Source organism: Opisthocomus hoazin, chromosome 15 (genome assembly GCF_030867145.1).
Source record: "Opisthocomus hoazin isolate bOpiHoa1 chromosome 15, bOpiHoa1.hap1, whole genome shotgun sequence".
Lineage (NCBI taxonomy): Eukaryota > Metazoa > Chordata > Aves > Opisthocomiformes > Opisthocomidae > Opisthocomus > Opisthocomus hoazin.
In genome coordinates, this window is record NC_134428.1 from 14,545,212 (window position 1) to 14,567,662 (window position 22,451).

A 22,451-nucleotide genomic window follows, 5' to 3' on the forward strand; every position below is an offset into this window, starting at 1 on the left:
CCACTGTGCTCTTCCCACGCTCCTGGCCTGGGATGGGAATTTGCTTAGAAAATGCTCCCCAACCTGGTAGTGTCTGTTGGCCTTCAGGTCAGCTGAGAGTTTTTTATCGTGGTGTTCTACTCTTGTGCTGATCCTAATGAAATACTAATACGGCTGGGCCAGCTGCTCGGAATGAGTTTATTGGCAAAACTGTTGATGGCCAAAGTGTTTCAGTGCTTTGGGTGCCAGCAGAATTGTGCCAGGGCCATAAAAATGATGCAGAAAGGGATTATTAGCACTGAAACAAAGATAAGACCTGCAAGCCAGGGCTGACAATCCAGCACTAAGTAAAATCCTAATAAAACAGCTCCCTTCAAACAGCATCCTTGGATGTTTTTATTTTTATGTTTTTAAATCTAACCCACTCAGTCACATCACTGTGAGCTACCCATCGCAGCAGCTGTCCAAACCCTGGATTAATTTTGATGCTCTGCAGGCTGCATTTCATTTCCTGGTGCTACTAATTCTCCCAAAAGTCGTGCACAGAGAGGATCTTGGCACATCGCTGAGCCTGTCCTGCTGCGTTTGTTGCAGCGGTGCTCCTAGCACTGCTGCAGCACCCAAGTGACTGCTCTCCGCTGTGTGTGGGACTCGTGGTCTTCCTTTCAGCCCGTCAAATTGTTAGAGCAGGTCTCGGTGTGGGGGAAGCTTGTGTAGCTGACTCCTCGGGACGTGGGGTATTGGGACACTTGTGAGTAGGTAGGTAATTGCAGGCAACTCCATTGCTTGGAATCGAAGATGGTTTGTGGAGTTCTGTGAGCTCTCAGGATTTCCTGGGTCATGGTTTGCAAGGACAGATCTGAGTATGTGGTGGAGGTCTGCCTCTTGGTAGAGGGCAAAACAAAGTGCTTTGCAGGACTTGTGCCTGAGAGAGCACCCACCGTGAAGGACTCGGCATCCAGAACACCCTTCGACACCCGGCAGGTCCCTGGTTGGTGTGCTGGTCCTTCCAGAGGCTATGCTGGAGGTGGAGGGAGTGAGTGGGTGGCTGGTGTGAGACTGTGGGATGAAGTCCCAGTGTGAGTCAGACCCACTGCAAACCTCATCACCTGCTGCAAACTCCTCCTCGCGTGTCAGTGCGGACGTGCTTGTGCACTGTGGAACAACCACCCTGGAGCAAACCCCGCACAGTGCGAGGGAGAGCCCTGGTTGTGTGTGGCATGTGCTTGGGCTGTTCCTTTATTCGTGTCTGGGAGGTGCCGAGGATGCCAAGAAGAGGAGGAGTACGAACACCCTCGCAGGTTGGAAGGCTCCCTTCACAGCCAGAGCCTCGGAGGAATGAACGAGATGTTGTTTTCTGTCCAGATCCTCCCAGGTTTTTTTCCTTGCTCCTTGGTACTCAGTTCAGAACTGTTAATTAGCTACTCATTAAGGCTATCAACCTGCTATTGGGGAAGGGGGAGCTTTTCTCAGTGTTGCCTGGTTATTGTAGCAGTCTCTCGCAGCCCGGGTCACGCGTTTGGCAGTGTTTACCAGTAATACACGGCACTAAATTTGTCTGAGCCCTGGGCCAACAAGCAGTGGCCCCTGTCAGTGCAGAAGGTCTGGCCTCGCTTGCAGGGACGCAGCAGTCCTTGAGCTGCTGGGATGGCACATCTGGACAGCAGGACAGGAGCAGAGCAGCGTGTGGCACGGGAGGTTAACGAGCCCTGGTGTGCTGACAAGGAAAGCGGGATTCCCACAAGTAGTGATGAATGAGAGCTGGGATGCAGGGTTTCGGGAGGGTGAGAAGATCCTTTCCTTAAAAAACTTGTGAATTTGCTTTGCGCAGGTGCCACCGCTCCTTGTTCGATGGGGGGATGACGCACAAGGCCAAAGCCACCTTGGGATGAAGCTTGCTGGCAGGGGTGCAAGGCTTTGGCAGGAGCAGGGCTGTTTGTGGGAAAGGTGCGAAGCTCCTCTTCAGGGAGAGGTCACCACTCTGTGGGGAGTAAACCGGGCTCTGGGTCACTGCTGTCCATGGGGCAGCAAGCAGAGGAGTCACCAAGCAAGGCGGGAGAAGCGATCTTCTCCTGCGTGGATGAGATGTGACATCCTCATGTGACCCCCAGGACGTGTTCCCCAGCCTTTATGCTTTGTATCCCTCGGTTCCCGTGTGACAGCACTGGAGGAGCGGAGTGTTCTGTCACTCTGTGGGAGGTCACAGGAGATTGTCCTGCTGTGGCACCATGGCTTCTGCATAGGTCCTTGTGTGCCCGATGGTGCTCTGGGGGCCTGAGGATGGCCAGAAGAGCTGAGCTTGTGGCTGATGATCCTGCCAAACTTCTCAAAACCAACCATCCTTCTCATTTAGCGAGCCGGGTAGCTGGCTGGGCTGGTGAACAGGTCTGGGTTTCCTGTTGGTCTGGTTTTGTTGTTCCCCTTCAGGTTACCTGCAATAAGTGGTGGTGTGGTCAGCTGGGACAGGCTCCAAGCTCTCCATCCTTCACCCCCGTGCCTGAAGCAGTGCTCCTGGATTAATGCAAAACTCCTGGATTAATGCAAAACTCCTGATGGCCGTGAGGCCAGGACGTAGCGAGAGGGAGGCAAGAGCAAGTGGGACTTGGTCAAACAGGGGCAATGTGTGCATCATCTGTTTGGTGTCACGTTTTGCAGTGTGCTAAGAGATTTCATGCTTGCTGGCAGCACAAAGAAACGAGCTGCCTGACGCTTGTCCTTCCTTCTGTGCCCCTGTGAAGTTTTAGGGGTGGCACCGAGAAACACTTTTCGTTGTTCTCTCTCCTCCTCCCTCTGCAGGCAGAGGCTTCTTACCAGCCCTTGGCTGTGTGCAGCTCTTCCCTGCCAGCCCACACAGGGAGGTCGCTGCCTGTGTTTTGCAGGCCTGACCCCTTGCAGTTCCCTCTGCCTCCCACCTGGAAGGAGCAGACCATGCTCTAGCTCTTCACCTCCCGCCTGTCTCCCTTGTCTGTCGTGCAACATTCTGAGCCCTTCAGAAACTGGCTCCGTGCCCCAGTGTGAGGCTGGGGAGAAGCGAACTGGTAGCACAGTTGGTGTGAGCTTGTTAGGAATTGTGCCCGTGGGAGGAAAAGTAAGAAGCTGAAAGGAGGTGGTTCTATTTGACCTAGACCAGGACTCTGGAATTAATTTGCCTAATACTCAGGGGGATGTTTTGCATGGCCTTCAACAGTGTCTGGATGAGCGTCAGTCTTGCATCTCTGTTGAGCTTAGCATGGATGTACGGCCCCCTCCTGAAACAGCTTTGCTTGCACAGATGCCCATCCTGTGCTTTCAGCTGGGTGGTGGTGCTGGTTCCTGTCCTCTTCTCCCTGGTGCCGTGCTGTTTAATGAGAGGAAGACTCCTGGCTCTGAGGCTTCAACCTGGTACCTGGGCCATGTCCCCCCCCCCCCCCCCCCCGCCCAGAGGAACAGAAGAGCCTTTTTACACCAGCCGGTGCACTGGTGCTGAGGAAAACCTTCTGTGTTGCTCGCAGCACCTGAGGGATCAGCCTGTCTGTGCTGGGAGAGGAATTATTGGAGAGGCACCAGGTCTCTGTCCTTGCTGCTCCCTCCATCCTTTGGTGCATGTCCTCAACCATTCAAATACGGAAAGAAGAAAGGCTTTGCTGCAATTGTTATTGCTAAGCCCAAGAAGATGGTTAATCTCCTAGAGCTGCCAATGTTGCTGGGCATAGCTCTGGGTGGCAGAGAGGTCAGCAGCTTCAAGGCAGAAGAGCGTAAGGATTGTTGATCTCTAGCTTGTGGGCTTTCCTCTCCAGGGACTTCGTGATCTTCCCCTTCTGACCATTCTGGGCTTGATCGTTGATTTACTTGTTTGGTAGAGATAAGGAACAAGCTCCTTCAGCATGTGGAAAAATTTTTTGGGGTAGACAAGGTCCTGGCTCCCTCTGCAGTCACTCCCCATGCCCAGAGAAGAGGGTCCATAGTCCTTCTGCCCAAGCAGGGGAGAGATTTGGAGGGGATCACCTCTCGGGCAGGCCATGGAACAGCTCTGCTGCTGGTCCTGCTCCAGGACTGCACTGGAGGATGCAGCTGCCTGTAGCTCCTTGGAGAGAGATGAGACCAGGAATGGCAAAATCCATGGGAAACTGAGATCAGTGAGATCAGATGTGACTCAGTTGGTCTGTGGGGCTTGAAACCCAGCTCCTCATCCTTGGGAGAGGTGTCCTGCATGGATGGATGGGTACGGCAGGTGGCTGTGCCTTGGTAACTGGGCTACGTGCAGCACGCAGCCTTGGCTCTCCCTCACCCAGGGCAGCAGAGCAGTGGTGGCTGCGTCTGGGCACGCCGTGGGGCTGGGGAGGGACAGCCTTGGGGACAGAGGGGTGCAGGTGGTGGCTGAGCCGCTGCAGATGAGCAGGGGGCACTGGGGCCGGTTCCTCCTTCCGTGTGCTGTTTTCCTGTGCGTTGGGTGGGTCTGCTCCCGGGCTCGGTGCCTGTGCCGCGGCGTTTCCTGCTGCGTCCCCGGGGCAATGCTATCTCACAGCGCAGTCTGAAGCTGGGCTCCGATTGACGTGTTTGCACGTTGAATAATCACAGCTTTCAAACAGCAGTTCCTGTGTTGTGTGAGTTGACATTTGGAGAGGAGCAGCAGCAGCTTATTAAATTGAAAGTAGGGGAGGGGAAAAAAAAAAAAAAGATGCGATGCTCTGTAGTGCTCTGCTTCAGGTTGCCTCTTTGTTCACATTTTTAAGCTCTCTGGCTTACTCTTCTCTCTTGTCCTCTCGGTTCTGCTGGTTTCAATTCGGTGCCTTCAGATTCGCTGGCAAGCGATGAACTGTCTTCGCACCTTGAAAAGCTTGGGGAGCTTTGGGAAGAGATGTATTTGTTTGAGATGCAGAAGAGGGAGCGGCCGGTCGCTGCTCTGAGGCCACAGTGGCTTGTGCTCCAGGCTGACTCGCAGCATCTTCCCTGTAAAACCTGCAGCCTTGCTGGGTAAACTATGGACTTTGCTCACTCACTTGTGGCTGGTTTGTACCTTAGGGCCTGTATCTGCTTTAAACTCTGGAATATTTTGCTCCTCAGCCCTGGGTAGCAGGGCTATGGTCATTTGTGCCTGAAGATACTGGGTTTTTCAGAAACCAGAGGCAAGTCATCTTGCATTGGGAAGAAGCTGCAGGAGGAGAGTCTCTGAAGACAATCATGTGAGGTGCCCCTTTGGACTGCGATGGCTAATAATTGATCATTTTTACCAGAATTGAGCCAGGGGGTTTTATTGCTCATTTGTTATGGCTGTTGAGAAGTGGTTTTGGCTGGGGGCTGGGAGGCAGGGCACACTCCAGATGTAAAGACGAGATTGGCAACAGAAAGCATGCGGCATCCAAGCTGCTCGGAAAAGAGCAGAGCGGTGATATTATGGAGACATTTCCTATTGTGTTTTGTTATTCTTCCCTTTTGTTGCAATGAAATATGGTCAGTCCTACCCCGGGAGCAACAGCTCTGTGTGATGCCAACTGTCCTCTTCCACTGCCGCTTTCTCGGCGTCAGTGAGGTTTTGTCTCTGGACGCTCCAGCCCTGCAGCGCTGCGTCGGATGCTGCTGCTGGCGATGGGCTGCGTAGAGCTCGAGGAGACCAGAGGTCTGGTTTCTGTCCTTGGTTTGGCTGTTGATTTGCTCTTGGCCGTGCCATAAAGAGTTTTCTGGAGAAGGACGTGGCAGTAAATCCTCTTGTAATTTGCAGCATTTGTGGTGCCTCAGTTTTCCCGTTCACAAAACAAGATTTATTATTGTTACCAAGTGCAGAGCATGTGGATACCTGCAGGAGCAAGGTCTGAAACAGATGCATAGTTTTAATGCCAGCAGCAAGAACTCTGTGTGGTTTGGATTGTAAGATTTTTATGCCTTTAAAAAAAAACAACAACCCAAAACATTTTCTTTTAATGTGGAATGTTTTATTGGACTTGGGATGATGAAGAATAAGTGAATTTTTTTATTTCTTTATAAATGACCCTTTTAAATGGGATAACCCTATTAGAGTTAAATAGCAGGAAGTTTTCAAGTATTAGGATTTTAGTCTGCTGCTTATTCTGAGTAATAATATTTGTATTGCAGTAGTGCCTGGGGACCCTGACTCTGGCCAAGTCTTTGTTGTACTCAACTGTGTTAGTCTGATTCTTGCCGGGAAGATGCTGTGGGTGCATGAGGCTGGACAGGGTGGGAGCAGGGGCTGTTGCCTGGGGCAGGTGGGGGCCAAGGGGCATACAGGGGGTTGTGACAGGGATGTGCTCTCTGACCCTCTCCAGGGAGTGAGTTCTGCAGGAGCCGTACCCCATGGCGTGCTGGTAGGTGTGCAATGGGGAGAAGGGGTCTGGGATGTCCACTGGCCATCCCCGCTGGTGGGCTGGAGGGACAGGATGTGGCTCTGATGGGTGGCATATCCTTCTGCTCCCCAGGAGAGGCATGGCGACTGGAGGATGACTGCGCAGACCCCCCCAGGGACCCCCAGCTTGGCACGGCGGTGGAGGACGCCCCATTCAGCTACTTCCGCACCCGCTCCTTCTACATGAGGAAGAGCCTGTCGGTCGACAACCACCTGGGCTCCCTCGGCTATGCCGTCCACCCGGCAGAGACGAAGGCCGAGCGCGTCAAGACCAAGCTGCGGCGGCAATTTGTGAGTATCAGGGCGTCTGCCCGCCCTGCGTTCACACACGCATGGCTTCCCAAAAACACCGATATGCCTGAGAGCTATTTTTATGCGCAGCATTACCAAAACAACAGAAAAACAGGCCGCTCCAGCCTGGCGGAGCAGATGGCAGCAGCAGCTCGAGTTTGCCCACATCACGGCAGAGCCCCTGCTTGCCTCTCCTGGCAGGGTTTCTGGCTCCCTGCTTCCCCCCGGGCAGTCACTGGCTCGGAGGTGGCTGTGGCTCAGCCAGACAGCGCGGGGCGAGCACCGTGTCTCCGGGCGCTGCAGTCCAAAGTATGAAATAAGGCTGGAAGTAGGAAATGAGTTTTCCTGTCCTCTGCCTCACGCGCATGGGCAGCTGCGTCTTTTCGAGGGTTTCCAGACAGGTGCAGCGAGGTGCTGGGGTGAGCAATGAGCCAGCGCTGAGACCCTGGGCACAGCTCAGCCCTTTCTGGCCCTGCAGAGCATCCTGGTGGCAGCATGGCCTGGACACGTCAGGGCTGCGCCGCAACTGCGGGAGACCGTGATCAATGTTTAATGGGCTTTGCCTCCTCTCTTTCCCAGAGACACCCGATACAGGGATTCGTATGGCCTTTCTCCTGCCTTGTTATTGGCCTCAGGGTTGTAATGAGGGCTCGGGTGTCCCCATGCTGAAAAGCACTCGGTGTTGGTTGGAAATGGGTGAGAGCATCAGCACAATGGGATCGGAGCGGGGAGTGGGTGCCTGTGCACCCCAAAGTGCTGCCGAGAGCTGCCGGCTGAGGCAGCGGTGCTCACCCTGCCAGAGGCTTCAGACAGATCCATCGTTTGAAGACCCCCTGTCCCTGAAGTCGCTGACTTTCCTCTAGTCCAGAGGAGGGGCTGATCCCCGTGCTGGGTCGCACAGACTGGTGCTGCCTCTGGTGTCCTCTGGGCTGCATCACTGCTGTACAGTGTGGCTTTGGGGGCTCGTGATCTCTGCTTGTGCTCATACCCTCGAATGTAGCTGCCCCATCTCCCCAGGAGGACAGTTCCGACCTCGGCAACGTGTTGACGATTTTCTGTGTGCAGCAGCAGCAGATGCCTTGGGGGTGAGTCTGGGGGAGCTGGTCACGACCCTGAAACTGCCAGTGACACCCGTGAACTGTCTCTGTGGGAGCTGCTGCCTAGGGCTCGGGAAGCAGGGGAAAGCCTCAGGGATGGAGACAAGCAGAAGCAGGATAGTGTGTCCGGTGAGCAGCTGAAAGACATTGGAGGTGTTCAGATGAGGCGGTCCTGCTGTGGGGTAAGGCATGGACGGCCACTTCTTCTGTCTTTCAGCCTGGATCTGCAGCCCCAAGCTGCACCCAGGAGAGCGGGAGGGAGAGGAGGTCGCTGGGATGTTGGGGACTGTTCCTCTTTCGGAGATGGTGTTTCAGTACCTCTGGGGGACCTGTCACCCACAGCATCCCTTCTGCAGCGGAGGTGGGTGCAAAAGGCGTGGAAGGACTTGAGCTCTCAGCACAGCCAGCGTCCTGGTGCCTGCAGAGAGGTGGGTTCTGCGCTTCCCCATGGGGCAGCCCTCTGCCCCAGCCCGTGGGCAGCCCAGTGCCGTGCTGGCAGCTTGCTGTGCTGTCTGCAGCTGGTTTGCTTTGGCCTTTGACTTTATGAAGTTTTGGGGACTTTTAGCTTTCCATGGTGTGCCCACGGAACTGATTTGTGTCCCTCAAGGAACGGGGCATGATTTTTGTGCGGGGGATTTCTCACCCCTCCCCCCCCCCCCCCCCGCCTATGTCTCTTCTGGTTTTTTTTAACAGCTAAAAGATGTTGTTGCTGTAGGCTCAGCCATGGGCTGTGACATTGTGAGACCTGCTGAGAAAAGCAGACTCATCCTACCTGGAAAGGGCATCAGCAGAGCCCTTGAACGGAGGCTCGGGGCAGTGAGTGTGCAGGAAGCTGAGCTGGCAGCTCGTTAGCTGAGGCTTGGGCTGGTATGGGACCAGTATTCCCCATGCAGCTAGAGAGCCTCATTTTTAACTTCAAAGTAAAGGTCCTGCCAACCTGGGGAAGCTATTTCCAAGAACAGGTAGCTACTGCTGGGCTATATGTCCTCCCAAGGTTGGGTAATTACTTTCCATCTCTGTGCTGGAGGCATTGCCGTTTCCCCTGGGTTTGTGTTGTGCCCTGGCCTGCTGCGTGATGCCTACTTTGCCTGGCCCCGGCTCTCTGAGCATGGCTGGTGGAGGAATTGGTGCCAGGTGAGAGCTGCTCTCCTTGTGCGCGGCAGAGCATTCACAGGAGAGAATATGATTTGCCTCTTCTGCAGTGGTTCATCTGGGACCTTTTAGGAAAGTCCATATTTAAAGCTTGATTCATTTTTCCGGGCTGTTGCACTTATCCAGCTCATAACGTTTGATTTCTGGCTTTGCTCTTTCTGTGCTGACAGTCTGAGCTGCCTTTGTCTTGCGACGCAGCTGCTTGGCTTTCTATTTTGGGAATTGCTGAGTCAGGGGAGAGGCTTCTGATGGGGGACGGGGGTGGCCAGGACCCCAACCTGGCAGGATGGATGAAGATGGGGCAGAGCTATTGCCCGTGTGCATCCTGTGCCGTGCAGCTGTCTTGCATCCATTTGATTAGACTGCCTAACGAAGGCTTTGTGTTGGTCATGGGCATCTAAGCTTCTCCAAGGGAGACTTTGTTGTAGCTCGTCTGGAAACATGTGAGGCTTGCCTCCCTGCGCCCCTGGGGTGCGGCATGCTGGAGTGCTGCCGGTGTTGCTGAGGCATCTTTCCGCTTCCCTGCCAGTGCGGAGGGAGCACCGGCAGATCCTGCTCCGGCCCCGGTCCCCAGGAGCGGCCGCCCTTCCCGTGTCTGCTGGAGGTAAGCACGCCTGCCTTTCCAAGCGTGGTGGAGTGCGGATTTCCCTCAGCCACATAGCTGGTGACATGTGTCTGCGGCCCCACTGCTGGCGTGTGATGGATCTGCACGTACAGATTACTTGAATTTGCATAATTTGAATTTTAAATGAATTCCAATTTTTGTGATTGTCAGAACGAGTTTTCTTTCTAATAAGCCTTTCCTTTTAACTCCTCTAAGGCTTGTAATGTTGGCGACATTTCCGCCTTTGAGAAAGAGGAGCATTTGATTGCTTTTGACGTCTGTCTCTCTCCCACGGCTCCCCTGCCTTGCCCCAGTGGGTGAAGCGCATCCATGCTGTGACAATGGCAGCAGCCATGGCCAGGGCTGGGGCTGTGCTCTGCGACCTTGCGTGTGTTGTTGTGGGTCACTCCGTGATGGGCAAGGGACTGTTTTGGGTTTCATGCCCAGCTAGATCTGCGCTGCCTCTGAGACGGTCAGCGAGGAGCAGGGATGGGACCTTCTGCTGTGTCCCTTGCTTGGGGGGAGGGGGAGAGCGACCCAGCCCACTGCTGCGTTCAGGCTGTGGTGAAACATCTTCCTGTATTCACAGGAGCCCTGGTCATTAAAGGCAGAACTAACCCTGTTAAACTCAGTATTAGCCTTATGGAGCATGAAGGGAGGTCACCCACGACTGAGTCACTGTCTGTGATGACTGCTAGGACAGTGCGGATTACAGCAGGGCTCTGAGTGAATTTGTACTTTTTCCCCTTGGGATTTTGAAGTACTCTGTATCTAGGCCAGTCGTTCTGGTGTTGCCCATTGATGTTGTGATGCTATAAGGAAACTTATTAAACTGACAGCACAGATCCCGCTGCTCCCTGAAGAGGAAGAGCTGGCAGTACCCAGCATGATGGCCGACGGGTCATTAGCTTGGTTTGCAGCAGGTCTCTATCCTGACTCTCCGGCTTCTCTGACATGAAACGCTGTGCTTTGTGCATCATGGAAGAGTTAGCCGGTTTGTGCAGGTGAGATGGAGGAGAGCGGCGGATGGCATTGCCGTGCCACAGCCGTTGGTCCAGCTTGGCCGTCCCTGGTGCTGCCCCAGCTGGCCTGATGCTTCTGCTTGCTCTAGTTCGTGCGTGTTTCAAGTAGGTGAGACTCAGGGCAGTTTTGCTTACCTGGCTGTCTTCTCATGCATGAATTTATTTTATTTTTTAATTATTGTTATTTTTTTATAAGGTATTTTTTGCAGGCAGTCATTCTGTTATGAAATGTCTGTGCCCTCCAGGAAAGACTGAGAGCCCTGTTTGTCTTGGGAGCTCTACAGATGAGTTGAGCAGAGGTAATCCTTGCCTTACAAAACCTGTAATGAAGGAGAAGAGGCAAAAGGGAAGGGGAGGCAGTGAGGAGACAAACTTACTTTGTGGCAGAAACCTGATGAAATCTGGTGCTCGCTGAGGTTACTGACAGTGCCTGGGCTGCAGAGGAGGCAGGCATGTACGCATCCAGGTTTTCCTGTTCCCATGGATGCTGGATATCAGTCCAGAAACTCCTCATGTTCCTGATGGATGCTGCAGTGATGCTGGGGAACTGGAACTCACTGGTCTGTGCAGAAGCCACCTCACCCCAGGGCAGTACCAGTCCATTTAATATGAATATCCTGGCCTGGGCTGTTGGTGTGCTGGGCAGAGCCCGGAACAGAGCGGTTTCTGCTTAGTGGGACTATTCCTGTGTTGTCCTGATGGTTTGGTCTTGTTCCTAAGTGCGCGGGGTCTCACCTATGTTGCCGGTGCTGCAGGTTCTGGTGCGATGCTTACAGTGACAGCAAAGCCAAGCTCAGCCCTGCTGTAATCCCACCGATGCCAGTGAAATCCCACTGGTGGTAACGCTCTCCTGCTTGCTTTATTTTATTTGTTTGTGTTCTGATGCTGCTACAAAACTGCTTGCTCTCTCACCTGATTTCAGAAAATGTTAGGAAACAGCCAGTCAACGCTTGTTTGTGACCTGTAGTTCAGTGTAACAAAAAAACAAAAACCAAAAAAAAAAAAAGAAATAAAATCAGAGCCTGGAGCTATACAAGAGGCAGGTCAACTGTGTTTCAGGAAGAGGTGGAGTAGAGTGACGAGTGACTGCATTTACGCACAATCTGCCCTCAGTTTCTCAAAGCACAATTGCAGTGCCTGTCTTAAGCAGGCAAAGGCAGATGAAGGATGCACACTGTGTATCATCTAATTGTGCCCAACCCCACCTTGGCAAATTGCTCACTTACTGACTCTTGTTCATTGATGAGTGTTTAAAAAAAATACAAACCTGATAAATAATGTGAGACTTGAGCCGGATAGCAGCTTATTCACTGGAGAGCAGGCAGCAGAGCAGTCCCTGGGAGAGGCCACCTGTGAATCACTCAGCTTCACAAATTAGTGCGGGAGTGAGCCGACACAGTAATACTTGAAACCTGAATGCATGCAACTTATTGCTTTGGTGAGCGTGTTTTTGCTTGCAGTAGTAGCTTGTAGGTGCCTGTAGTAAAAGCAGAGACAGCTTGGGAAGAGGAGAGCGTGCTGTGGGTCCGCTCTAGGCATCCCCACACAAAGGGAAACGTCTCCTGTGGGGAGGAATGAGAGGGGCAGCTTTGTGGGGACCACTCAAAGCTGGGCTGGTACAGAGGGGGTTCCTGGTGGTGTGTGTCGACAGTGTGATACTTTTTTAAAAAGTATCCAATTTTTTTAAAGCCGAACCAGGAACAGGTATCTGTGATAAACAGTGTAAACCGAGCGAGCTGGGGCAGATACGCCCGCGGCTGCTCTTTGGGATCGAGGACGTGCAGTGCATGCTTTGCACTCACGATACAGTGAAGTGGCCCTGAGATGCTGAGCAGGTTCAGTGCTGGCAGAAGTGATCTCATGTGCTGTTCGCTGTAGGGAGATGCTGCTGCTTTGCTTAATGGGTGTGGAGGGTCTTGTCAGGTGCGAGAGCATCTTCTGAGGAGTCGTCTTGCTCAGCTAAGTTTGAGTTTTCGCCAGCCCTGCCGGCTGCCCTCCGTGCTGGAGAAGGTCTCTAGCACCCATCTCCCATCCTGGGGTCGGCAGGTCTCGGAGCTGCGAGGCATGAGCAGGGCAGCGGAATCCTGGAGCAGCAGTGGTTATTTTTCTCAGACTCTGGGTTAGACTGGAGTGTTATACCCCTCCTGTTCACCTCCACCATGGGCTGTTTCGCGCTCAGCTGTGTCTCTGCCATTAGGATGGGGGAGAATCCCCCAGCGCCGTCTAGGAATTTATTCTGCAACTTGGGCATTTAATATCAAATTTTGATTACTCTGATTCTTATGAATGCAAATACCTTGGAGAGCTTGGCTGAGACAGGCACAAGATGGGCAAATAATTATCTTTTATTCCTGCCTCTGCTGCTTCTGCAGAGCGTGCTGGCTCTCCGTGCAGTGAAACCTCCTCCCAGGGCTTTCTGTGCATGTTGGGCAACCTCAGCCAAATCTAGGCAAGGGTTGGGCATCTTGGAAGTGTTGCTACAGCGCACCGGGAGGATGGCTGTGTGGTGAAGGGATGGAGAGATGCAGCCTCCATCAGTGTTCACCCCAAACCTCCCTCCTGGCACCGCACTCTGTGTTCAAAAATGGATCTGGGCACGTTGCCGTGGTTTAGTGTATGTCAGACATCTCTGGAGATGCGGCGCTGAGTGCAGAGGTGCCCTGCAGTGCCAAAGGGCTTCGGAGCCCCTGCTCCCATACGGATGACTCTGATGGCTGAGGGGTTGGCTTCATGTCAGCCAGCGGGCCGTGCTGGTTGTCTGCTTGTGAGGGAATCTGGAGGTGGGTTTTGATGCGGTGTGTGCAGGTGTATTTTGTCTATTGTAAATGTCCTCAATGCAGGTCATTCGAAGTCTTGTTTTTCTGGAGTGAGGTCTGTCTGTGTGAACATCAGAGTAATGTTGCAAATATTCCCAAACCGTGCCCAGCTGCTGCTTTGTGCTGACCTTTCTAACCTCCTTGTCCTTTCTGCCATCAGTGGGGAACTTGTCTGTGAGAATAAGAAAAAGAAAATTAAATCCAAACACCACATAAAGCCAGATGGCCAGAAGCGCTGAAAACCTGTTAGGACAGCGCTGGGCTGTGGTGCTTGCAGAATTGATTCCCCAGAGCTCTCCGAACTTGTGTAGCTCCTGACCCTGCCCCAGCTTTGCGTGGTTTCCTCTGTTTCCCTTTGGGGACTGTATGTTTGTGGCTGCATTTCCCAGCACGCTGCCACTGCTGAGTGTGTACCCACAGTGGGTAGCTGGGATGGGGCTGCGGTGTTTGCCCGGCTCAGCTCTGCCCTGCCTTCAGCTCCATGTGAGGGTGGGTCTGTGTGGCTCAGTTGCCCACCTGCCTCTGCAATGGGGATGGGAAGAGGTTCACAGGCTTACAGGGTGAGGAAGGCACTAGGGACTGGACACCCAGCATGCTGGGGCGCTTTACAGCCCCGTGGGAGAGCGCTGCGAGCCAGTGTGATGTTTCACAGCAAGCTGCGAGCAGGTGAGAGACAATATTTCTTTTTCCTTTCCGAAAATACTGGCTCAGCCAGAAGTTCTTCTGCCATTGCAGAGGTTGGGTGAGCAGGGCACAGCCTGGGAGCTGCCTGTGCCATGTTTCAGCTGTCGGGGCAGGGCGTCTCTGTGGTGCTCTCAGCTGTCCTGGTGGTGCCTGTGCTGGCCTGCTGGGTGGGACAGCTGAAGAAGCCTGTGTGTGCAGTCAGGGTGTGTTTGCGGCTGAAGCCAGGGTGTTGGTGCGGAAAGGTTACGAGCTCCAACAACAGCGCTGGCAATAGCAAAGAAGATCCCAGGTGAGAGCAGCAGGTAACTGTGCAGCGCTCCATCAGTGGAGGTTTAATGGCTTTGCAAAGGGGCAGCTGGTAGCACCTGAATAGCTTGCCTCCATCGTGCGTGGTGTTTTGTCAGTGCTGACAAGTGACATGCAGCAGGTTCCTGAAAGCTTGCAAGCGCTTGGTCTCCGGCCCCACAGCAGCCTTCCTCTGCCTGCAGCTAAAAAGCTGGGTGTATCCCTGGGGATGGCAACCAGCTGTATAAATCATTCACAGCCCGGTGGGGTACACCAGCCCCCACCAGCAAATCTCTTCTGGTCCTGAGGACCTGCGGGCAGAACCAGAGCATGTGCTCACTTTTGCTCAGGTGGAAGGAGCAGGAATTCTGGTGTTAGATTTTCCAGTGCTCTGAAAGGAAATTACTCAGCAATTTCATAGAATCGTAGAATCATTAAAGTTGGAAAAGACCTCTAAGATCATCAAGTCCAACCATCAACCCAGTGCCACCATGCCTGCTAAACCATGTCCTGAAGTGCAATATCTACACATTTTTTGAACACCTCCAGGGATCGTGACTCCACCACTTCCCTGGGCAGCCTGTTCCAATGCTTGACCTCTCTTTCAGTAAAGAAGTTTTTCCTAATATCCAATCTAAACCTCCCCCTGTCTATAAAACCTATTCATTGATATGTATTTAATGTTTAATAGAGGGCAAATCACATTGCATTTGTGAATCACCTGTCGGAAGCCTCTCCTGTTTGTTGTAAGCAATTAGAGCCCTGCTAATGGGTAGTCTTGCAGGGGCTTGAGCATACAGTTCTGACAGGGCTTTAAAATAGACAGTAGATGTGTGCCCCTGTGCTTGAATCTGGAAGGTGTTTATTGCCAAGGGACAGACTTTGGTTTTGGTTTGAGTACTGCCATTTTGCAGGCTGGATATTAGTGCAACCTCTATATCCTTTTCCAAGGGCTCTTACAGGAGAGGATGCAGGTTGACTTTGCTCCTGCCTTGAGCCTGTCCAAATAACTTAAGCAAACTACTAGGAAATAGCCTCTAGATTCAAAATATAGTAATCACAATTAAAACCAACCGTGATTTCCCCGCAAGCCCGCAGTGTTTGCTCCCTCTGCTGGCTTTGCTTTGGGAAGGAGCAGCCTGGGTGATGCTGATGGAGGGCAGGGCTGGCTGGGAGGTGGTGGAGGGACCATCCGATGCATTGGCAGAGAGAAAAGCAGCAACCTTCCAGCTTCTGATGTGTTAGTATTTTGCTTCTGGGCAAGAAGCATCAAATGCACTGAAAGCTGCGGGGCTGAGGAGGAGGAAGGCAGAGTCCTTCGCCAACTTCTAATTTTATTCTGCTTCTCCAGGCTAGACTTTCTAAAAATGTGCACTGTGTCCTTTAGTATTTAAAGTTTGTATGAAAGAAGAAAACAACTACAGTGCTTTGAAAGAAGCAAGACGTCATTTCGTGAGCTGGAGTATTCCTCCTCTGCGGCAGTACTGGTGCCTCACAATGTGAAACTTAAACGAGTTTTCTGGTTGGTGCTGCAGCTTGGGCTGGGGTCTCAGTGATGTGGGATGTGCTGGGGATGCTTTGGGCTGCAGCCAGCACTAGTCCAGCTGTGTGCAAAAGAAAACACTTTTGGATGGTTCGATCTTGCTGGGCATACGAAGGCTTGTGCTGGCAGGGCCCAGAGCAGTTTCTGGTCGGGGTGAGGAGCTGCATCTCTGTGGCACAGCTTCTCACCCTGCCTTTGGCTGGCTGTCCCCTCCCAACAGCTGGGTGTGATGGTGACTGGCCACAAGTCTGCTGCTCAGCTCCTTCCTGGCCTCTGCATCCAGCCAGAGAGGTCCTGGCTGCCAGTGTTATACCTGTTAGTCCCAAAGCACGCAGTCTGGTGGGTTTTGTCATCCTGATTTCTTTTTCTTCTCACTTCTGGGCTCTGTGGTTTGCCAGCAAGAATGGCTTCATGATTGTAGGTTTGTGCATCCCAGCCTGGTCGCTGCTCAGACCAGGCGTAGTAGATCACATCCTCTGCTGATTGCAGGGATGGTCTCTTTGTCCACCTGTGGACCTTTTTTTGTGTTTCACTTGGTAGATCTGCTCCTCTGATCTTCCTCTTGAGCTCTGTTGCTGTTGCTTTCCAGATAGCAGACAGCAAATCTGGTTGCTGTAGTCTGTCCTCTTACGACTCAGGAGTTCACAGTCTGCAGGTCGTTGGGTGGTCTTGATCTGAGGAAGGCAGGTGCCCCAGGCTCATGAGCAGATGGTGCAGCTCTTTGCAGGTGAAATGCTTGCCATTAGCTATTGAAGAGTGCCAGTGAAGAAAGTATTTGGCAGTCTGAGATTGAAATGCTTAAGACTACTTTCCCTGCCTGAAAATTCATGCAAGGGAGGTGCTTTTGCCTGAATTAAGACCCTTTTGGATGTCATTGTGGCTTCATATAGACTTAAGGATCTGGTAAGTGGATTCAGCTGCAGAACTGGGAGCAATTTAGCATTGTGGCTGTCTGTAGGTGGCACTTCCGCTGTGCTGGATGCCATCAACTGGATGCTGCGAAGCCTCCCTAGGTGCAACCTGCCTGGGGATTCACAGGAGAAATCACCAGTGTGCTGCAAAGCGGCTCTTCTGTTAGAAACCGTGCGGGTCCGAGAGATGCTCCTTGGTATTAGAGCATGGGTGCAGTAGCAGTTGTGTGCTGCAAGAGGTCTCTGCAGCACTGTGCTTCAACGCACTGGTACCCACCGCAGAGCAGCAGCTCTTTGGGCTGCTGGGACATCTCTTCCCCCATCTCTGGAAGAAGCGCTTCGTTCTACCTCTCCCTTCCCTCACTGGAGATGTCTGAGCTCGCCTCAGCCTCCGAATCCTCACGGTCTCCCGACTCCTTGCACCTGGGAGCCTGGGGAAAACTGCCAGAGCTCCCCAAAGCTTTGGGTGGGTTGCCATGTCCCAGCATGGCTGTCATGCCTGACCGTTCATCGTTAATGAGCGCTGTCGGGGCTCTGCGCTCTCCCCTGCAGCTGCACCTGGAGCTGAGGCTTGGCTCTGTGCTGCTGTCTGCTTCCCAGCGTGAGCCGTGCTGGTGGGGAGAGTGCCGGGACGTGGCCCTGGTGCTACCCAGGGCGTTCTCGACCCACTGCAGGCACTCAGGGTCCCAGCTCCTGGTGTAGGGTTTGCTGCCTGCTTACCTTTGCTGAACCTCAACTAAGGTGAACCTAAGAGTAAGTGTCTTCGGCGGACATTGTTACAGACTGGAAACTGTATTGGAGTAGAGCTTTTTCTCGCACAAAGTCTGCCTCACCTGCCCCTCTTTCATCTGCAGCTTCTGTGGGGGCTCAGCAGTGGCAGAGCCGATCTTCAGCCCCGCACTTCCCTGTGGGAGCAGCTTCCCCGGCAGTGCCATGTGGCAGGATGGCCGTCACCCTGCTTCACCAGACACTGGCATATCTGGGGAAGAGGTGATGTGTCTAACTTGTGTTGCGGTGTGTCTCCTTTCCCTCCCTGTGCACATGCACCGGTGCCCACCCCAGCACGTGGGAACACACTGGGCACCATGAGGTCTCTCTGGGCATTGACTGGGGCTGGTTAGCTCTTTGGGCACAGGTGAGAGTGAAAGGCAGAAGGTCTGGTGGGGATGGGTCTCCAGCCTGCTGTGGAGGGGCTGGGGCTGGGGAGAGCTCTCTGCCATCACCAGAGTCCTTGGCAGGCTCTCTGCGGGCTCTCTCACTTGCTGAGAGGCTTGTGGTGACGTCTGAAACCTCCCAAGGAGCACAGTGAAGCGAAGGTTCGGAAAAGGAGCTGGCAATGACCTCAAAGGGGACGTCGGAGGATGAAGATTAAGCGGAGCGTTTCCGGTGGGAAATAAGATGATGTCTGGGGTCGGGTGTCACCTCACTTTGACGGCAACAGCAGCCTGACCGCTGTTGGGAAGGATGGAAAAAGAAAGGATCCTGAAACCTAAGAGCTGTTTTGCTATTTACTTTGGTTCTGTTTTTACTCCAAGAATAGAAACAAAAGACGATGGATTTGCATCACCAGGAGCAACTTGAGGAGGGAGGAGGAAGCGGTGGGGCCTCATTAGTGGCAGGAATGTGCTGGCAAGAGGAGGGCCCCGGTGACGGGGGAGGCGGTTTGACCTGGGGGTTCCTGTTAGCATTTTGTTCATCTCACTTCTCCCCCCTTGTGTTTTATGTTTTTAATGACTAGTTTGCAAGCTTCAGAAAGCTGAGCCTTATCTCTTGCAAGAGAGCGTTTGTAGAGGCAGAAATAGCCCAGGCTTCAATGGAGAGTAAGGTGCCTTTGGAGGCTGCCCCACTTGCATAGTTGGATCTTGATCTCCTGCAAAGAAAAAGAGATGGATCTCTTTCTGCCCTGACTATTTAGAGGTCTTTGCCTGTCACATGTAGAAAGCTGTTTTTCCTCCCTGCGGCTGTTGCAGTCACATCTCCAGTCAGAGCCTGATCACACCAGAGGACTAAGAATAGCTGCAGAAGGGGTGACGATGGGGTGGCTGTATGGCCCACAGCTGTGAGACCTTCAGCCTTGCCCTGGAGGAGGAGGGCTGGGTTGAAGAGCGGTGGGATGGGTGCTTTGGCTGTGGAGCTCTTGATGCCTCGTTCCATGGCAAGGGGTGTGCTTGCTGCCAGCCTGCTGAAACTGTCCTTGCTGAAGCTTTCAAGCAGCCCAGCAGAAGGTTGAACTGGGACCCAGGGCTGACTGATGGTGGAGTAGAAAGGCAGAGTTATGCTTCTGCAGGTGTGAGATCTTCCTTCTGTTTTCTTTGGCTATCACAGAAGTGGCTTTCTGAGGTAGAGAGAATAGCTTTGCGAGATGTCCAGTTACCGGCATGGCAACATTAAACTTCTGGATCTCCCTGACAGCAGAAATGCCCTGCCTTGTGAAAAGTTTCAGCACTTCTGGAGGCTTTGAGGAAAGCAGTATGAAACTGGTGTCCTGGAATGACCCTGTGTGCGCCCAGTTTCCCTGTGGGGTCTTGTCACTCTTGCCTGTGCCCCTATTATCTCCTGGGGATGAGGGGGAGGAAAGTGATTGCTGGAGGAAGCAAGGTATGGCCCTTCACATAAGGAAACTCCTAGGAACATTGGTAGGTCAATGCTGGATCTGGGTCCTTGTTCAACTCCTCCTGCATTCAACTATGGTGATAACTCCATTGTATGGTGAGGAGACAACACGTGCATGATCTACGGTACGCTAGACAGGGCCTGGAGGGGAGCAAATGCCGAGTCTGGTTTTGGTGCATACTGCTTCCTCTCTGACTGGGATCTTTCCTTTTCAGTAGCTGGCCTCTGCATTTTTATGGGTGGGTTCCTCTTTCAGGCTTGAAAGTCAACATCAAATCCAGCCCATAGCTCAGCTGTTTCATCCAGGTGTTGTTCAAATGATCATTCACTGTTCCTTGTGGCCATTTAAGGGACCTCTGGCAAGCATCTGTGGCGTTGACTCTGGAGCAATAGGGCGTGCAGTGGCTGCTTGGGTGGTAGGACAGGGCACTGGCTACCCAAAAAGTAGGGAAAATAGAGTCCTAGTGCCTGATGCTGGCTTGAGAGGGGATTTGTTTTGGCTTGCAGACCTTTGCTTGGGGTGAAAAGGCACCAGCTTCTCTGCACTGGAATTAAGCCTTGTGATGCTCCTGGAGGAACACACAAACCATACAGCTTCCCCAGGACACTTTCTGTTCCTGACCCGCTTTTGTCCATGGGGAGGATGTAAAGCAGGAAGCAGGAGGTGTGCTGGAGACTTCTGGCAGGGCTTCAGGTGAATCCAGCCTTTCCCCTAGACCTCTGGCTGGCCGTCTGTGGGGGATATTTGGTTCTGGTGTGCTGGTACCTCAGGGTGACAATATTGGTAGTCTGATACAATGTTCCCAACCTATCTGCATCAAGCCTGTGAGGAGACATCTTCTCGGGTAGGTGCAGACCTTTCTATCATCCTTCCGTCTTCTTCCTGAGGGATGGCATTGGCACCAAAGAGCCATTTGATGTGATTATGCATTGCCTGGTAAACCAGCAAGCTGCTTTGTCATCTGAGAAGCCAAGTGAGACACTGCAAGTCTTCAACTTGAGTGTTGCTGATGAGTGGATTAAATAATTGGAGCATCTTTGGACATTGCTTGCTTCAAGTCCACCTCACGCCTGTTTGATAGAACATAATACAGCTTGAAGCTGGCTGCAGCTAAGCACTACGCTGATGGGATCTTTGTTAGTCAGGCGTGTTCTCCTGAGGCTTATACACTCATTTAACACCTGCAGGGTAAAACAAACTGTTTTTAGTTCCTGACACGTACAGCAGATCAAAATGTTTTTCTTTCCTACACGTGGCCATAGGCATCCGCAGATGGTATAACTGAGCTTAACAGTCAGCGGTGCCTGACCTGCCTCCGTGGAGATGCCTGTCCAGCCGTGCATATGTGCCAGGGTCCCTCTTTTGGGTACCCTGTTATTGCTTATATGTGGTGACTGGGAATGCTGAGCTCTGGCCATCTGTCTGTTTGGGCTAGATTTTCATGGGAATCCTTCGAAACTGTGAAGTGGTGAAATAGATACGCCCCAGCACATATGCCCACGGGGTATTGACAGACCCGTTCCTTTTCGGTGGCTGCTTTCAGTTTTACAAGGGCAAGCCTGCTCTTTTCAGGCCCACGGTGATAGACGTGGCTTGGTCTGGTGTTGGGCTGTGTCCCGCGCCCTGGGAGCGGCCCTGGGCTCCGCCGGTGAGCGGTGCACGTCGGGGTGGGCAGCGTCTGGCCTGTGCAGAGCCCCTCCGGTGCCGCTCCTCCCGCAGGTGCGATTGCAGTTGGGTTCGGTTCGTGCTCTTTGTTTTCTGTGGGTGCTGTCACAGGGCTTGTGTGTCTGAGGAGGACAAAAGCACAGCAGCCTCCCTTGTAAGAGCCTGGGGAAGTTGCAAGGGCAAGTGGGAACTTAAGCGTGCTGCAAACACGTTATTGGAGACATTAATGACCATGCTAAGAAAAGGCAGATTTTTCATCCTGGGAAGGAAATAAATGAGTAAGTTACTGTCGCAGAGTGGTGGGCAGACCTCAGTAAAGGGGCCCGGGAGTTTCCCAAGGCAGAAGGAAGCCCAGGAGAGAGGAGAGGATGGGATCCAGCTCTTTTCATTGCATGGGAGACCCAGCCTGTGGAGCCATAAGCTGGGACGTGCCTCCTTCCTCCCCAGCTGGTGCGGGAATGAAGTCAACCCCTCCCTGTCCATCCTCCCGGCCACCCCACCTGTAAGCCCGGGCTGGCAGTGATGGAGAGCCTGGCAGAGAGTGGAGGAGTTGAAGCTCCAGTTTATTTTAAAACATGGGCGGTCAAGGTCCTTGGCTGCTGCGAGTCAGCATGGGGCCGTGGGAGGCCGTAAGGATGGTGAGGCTCAAAGCCTGGACTAAATATTTTTAATTACTTTGCATTTGGAGACCTTTTGTAAACAAACCAGCGACAAGCCACCTCTTTTTCTGTTGCCAAGGCCTGTGCAGAAAATATTTAGATGAGCAGCAAAGGCAAATAATCTTGGTCTAGGGACGTGAGGGGTTTTATTTTGCAGGTTCTTTTTTGCGTAGGCTAGATCTTTATGTATTCTTGGTTTTTTGTTTAGCAGTTCCTGTCATACATAAACTCAGACCCTGTTAAGGCACAGACGTGTCTCCTTTCTCCAGGACCATCCAACACCCCCACGAGCATCGCTCCCCCTTCCGAAAAAGTTATTGTTCCTAGAAAGCAGAGCAGCGCCACTGGAATGTTAATTGGGGGAAGTGAATAACCACTGCTACCCTCTGCCTAACCTTCCCCAGCCCCCTCTTAATGAGCAAATTGAATTTATTTAGGCATTGAAGGTCCTGTCTCTCCCTCCCCTGGGCAGACTGAAGTGTCCATTGTGCAGCTCCGCGTTGGGATTTGCTGCCATTTGTTCAAGGATTTTTTTTTTTTTAAAGGCAATTTCTGAGGGGGGGGTACCCTTTCTTTCTTGCTGTAAGGAAAGGAGATGAGTTGTGGCGTGCAGAGGCGGGCAGGGGAGTGGGTTTGTCACCGTTGCCATTCCCAGAGTGACTTGGGCTCTGCACATGGGAGGGGATGCGTGTATTTTCCTGTTTCTTCTTGTCAAGCCCATGGAGGAGACGTGGAACGCGAAGTCCAGCCTGTGTCTGTAGCAGGAAGTAAAGCCCACTGCATGTCTCAGTG

At 52.8% G+C, this 22,451-nt stretch overlaps 1 protein-coding gene across 4 annotated transcripts in view; it reads left to right on the top strand.

Annotated features, from left to right (window-relative positions):
* The window catches only part of LOC104333678 (ankyrin repeat and fibronectin type-III domain-containing protein 1), a 257,291-nt gene that overhangs the window by 79,029 nt on the left and 155,811 nt on the right, over nucleotides 1-22,451 (top strand). For all 4 annotated transcript variants that reach the window (XM_075436763.1, XM_075436764.1, XM_075436761.1 and 1 more), the window contains one exon: nucleotides 6,390-6,607. In XM_075436763.1, coding sequence (XP_075292878.1) covers nucleotides 6,390-6,607 — 218 coding nt within the window. The remainder of the gene's footprint in view (nucleotides 1-6,389; nucleotides 6,608-22,451) is intronic.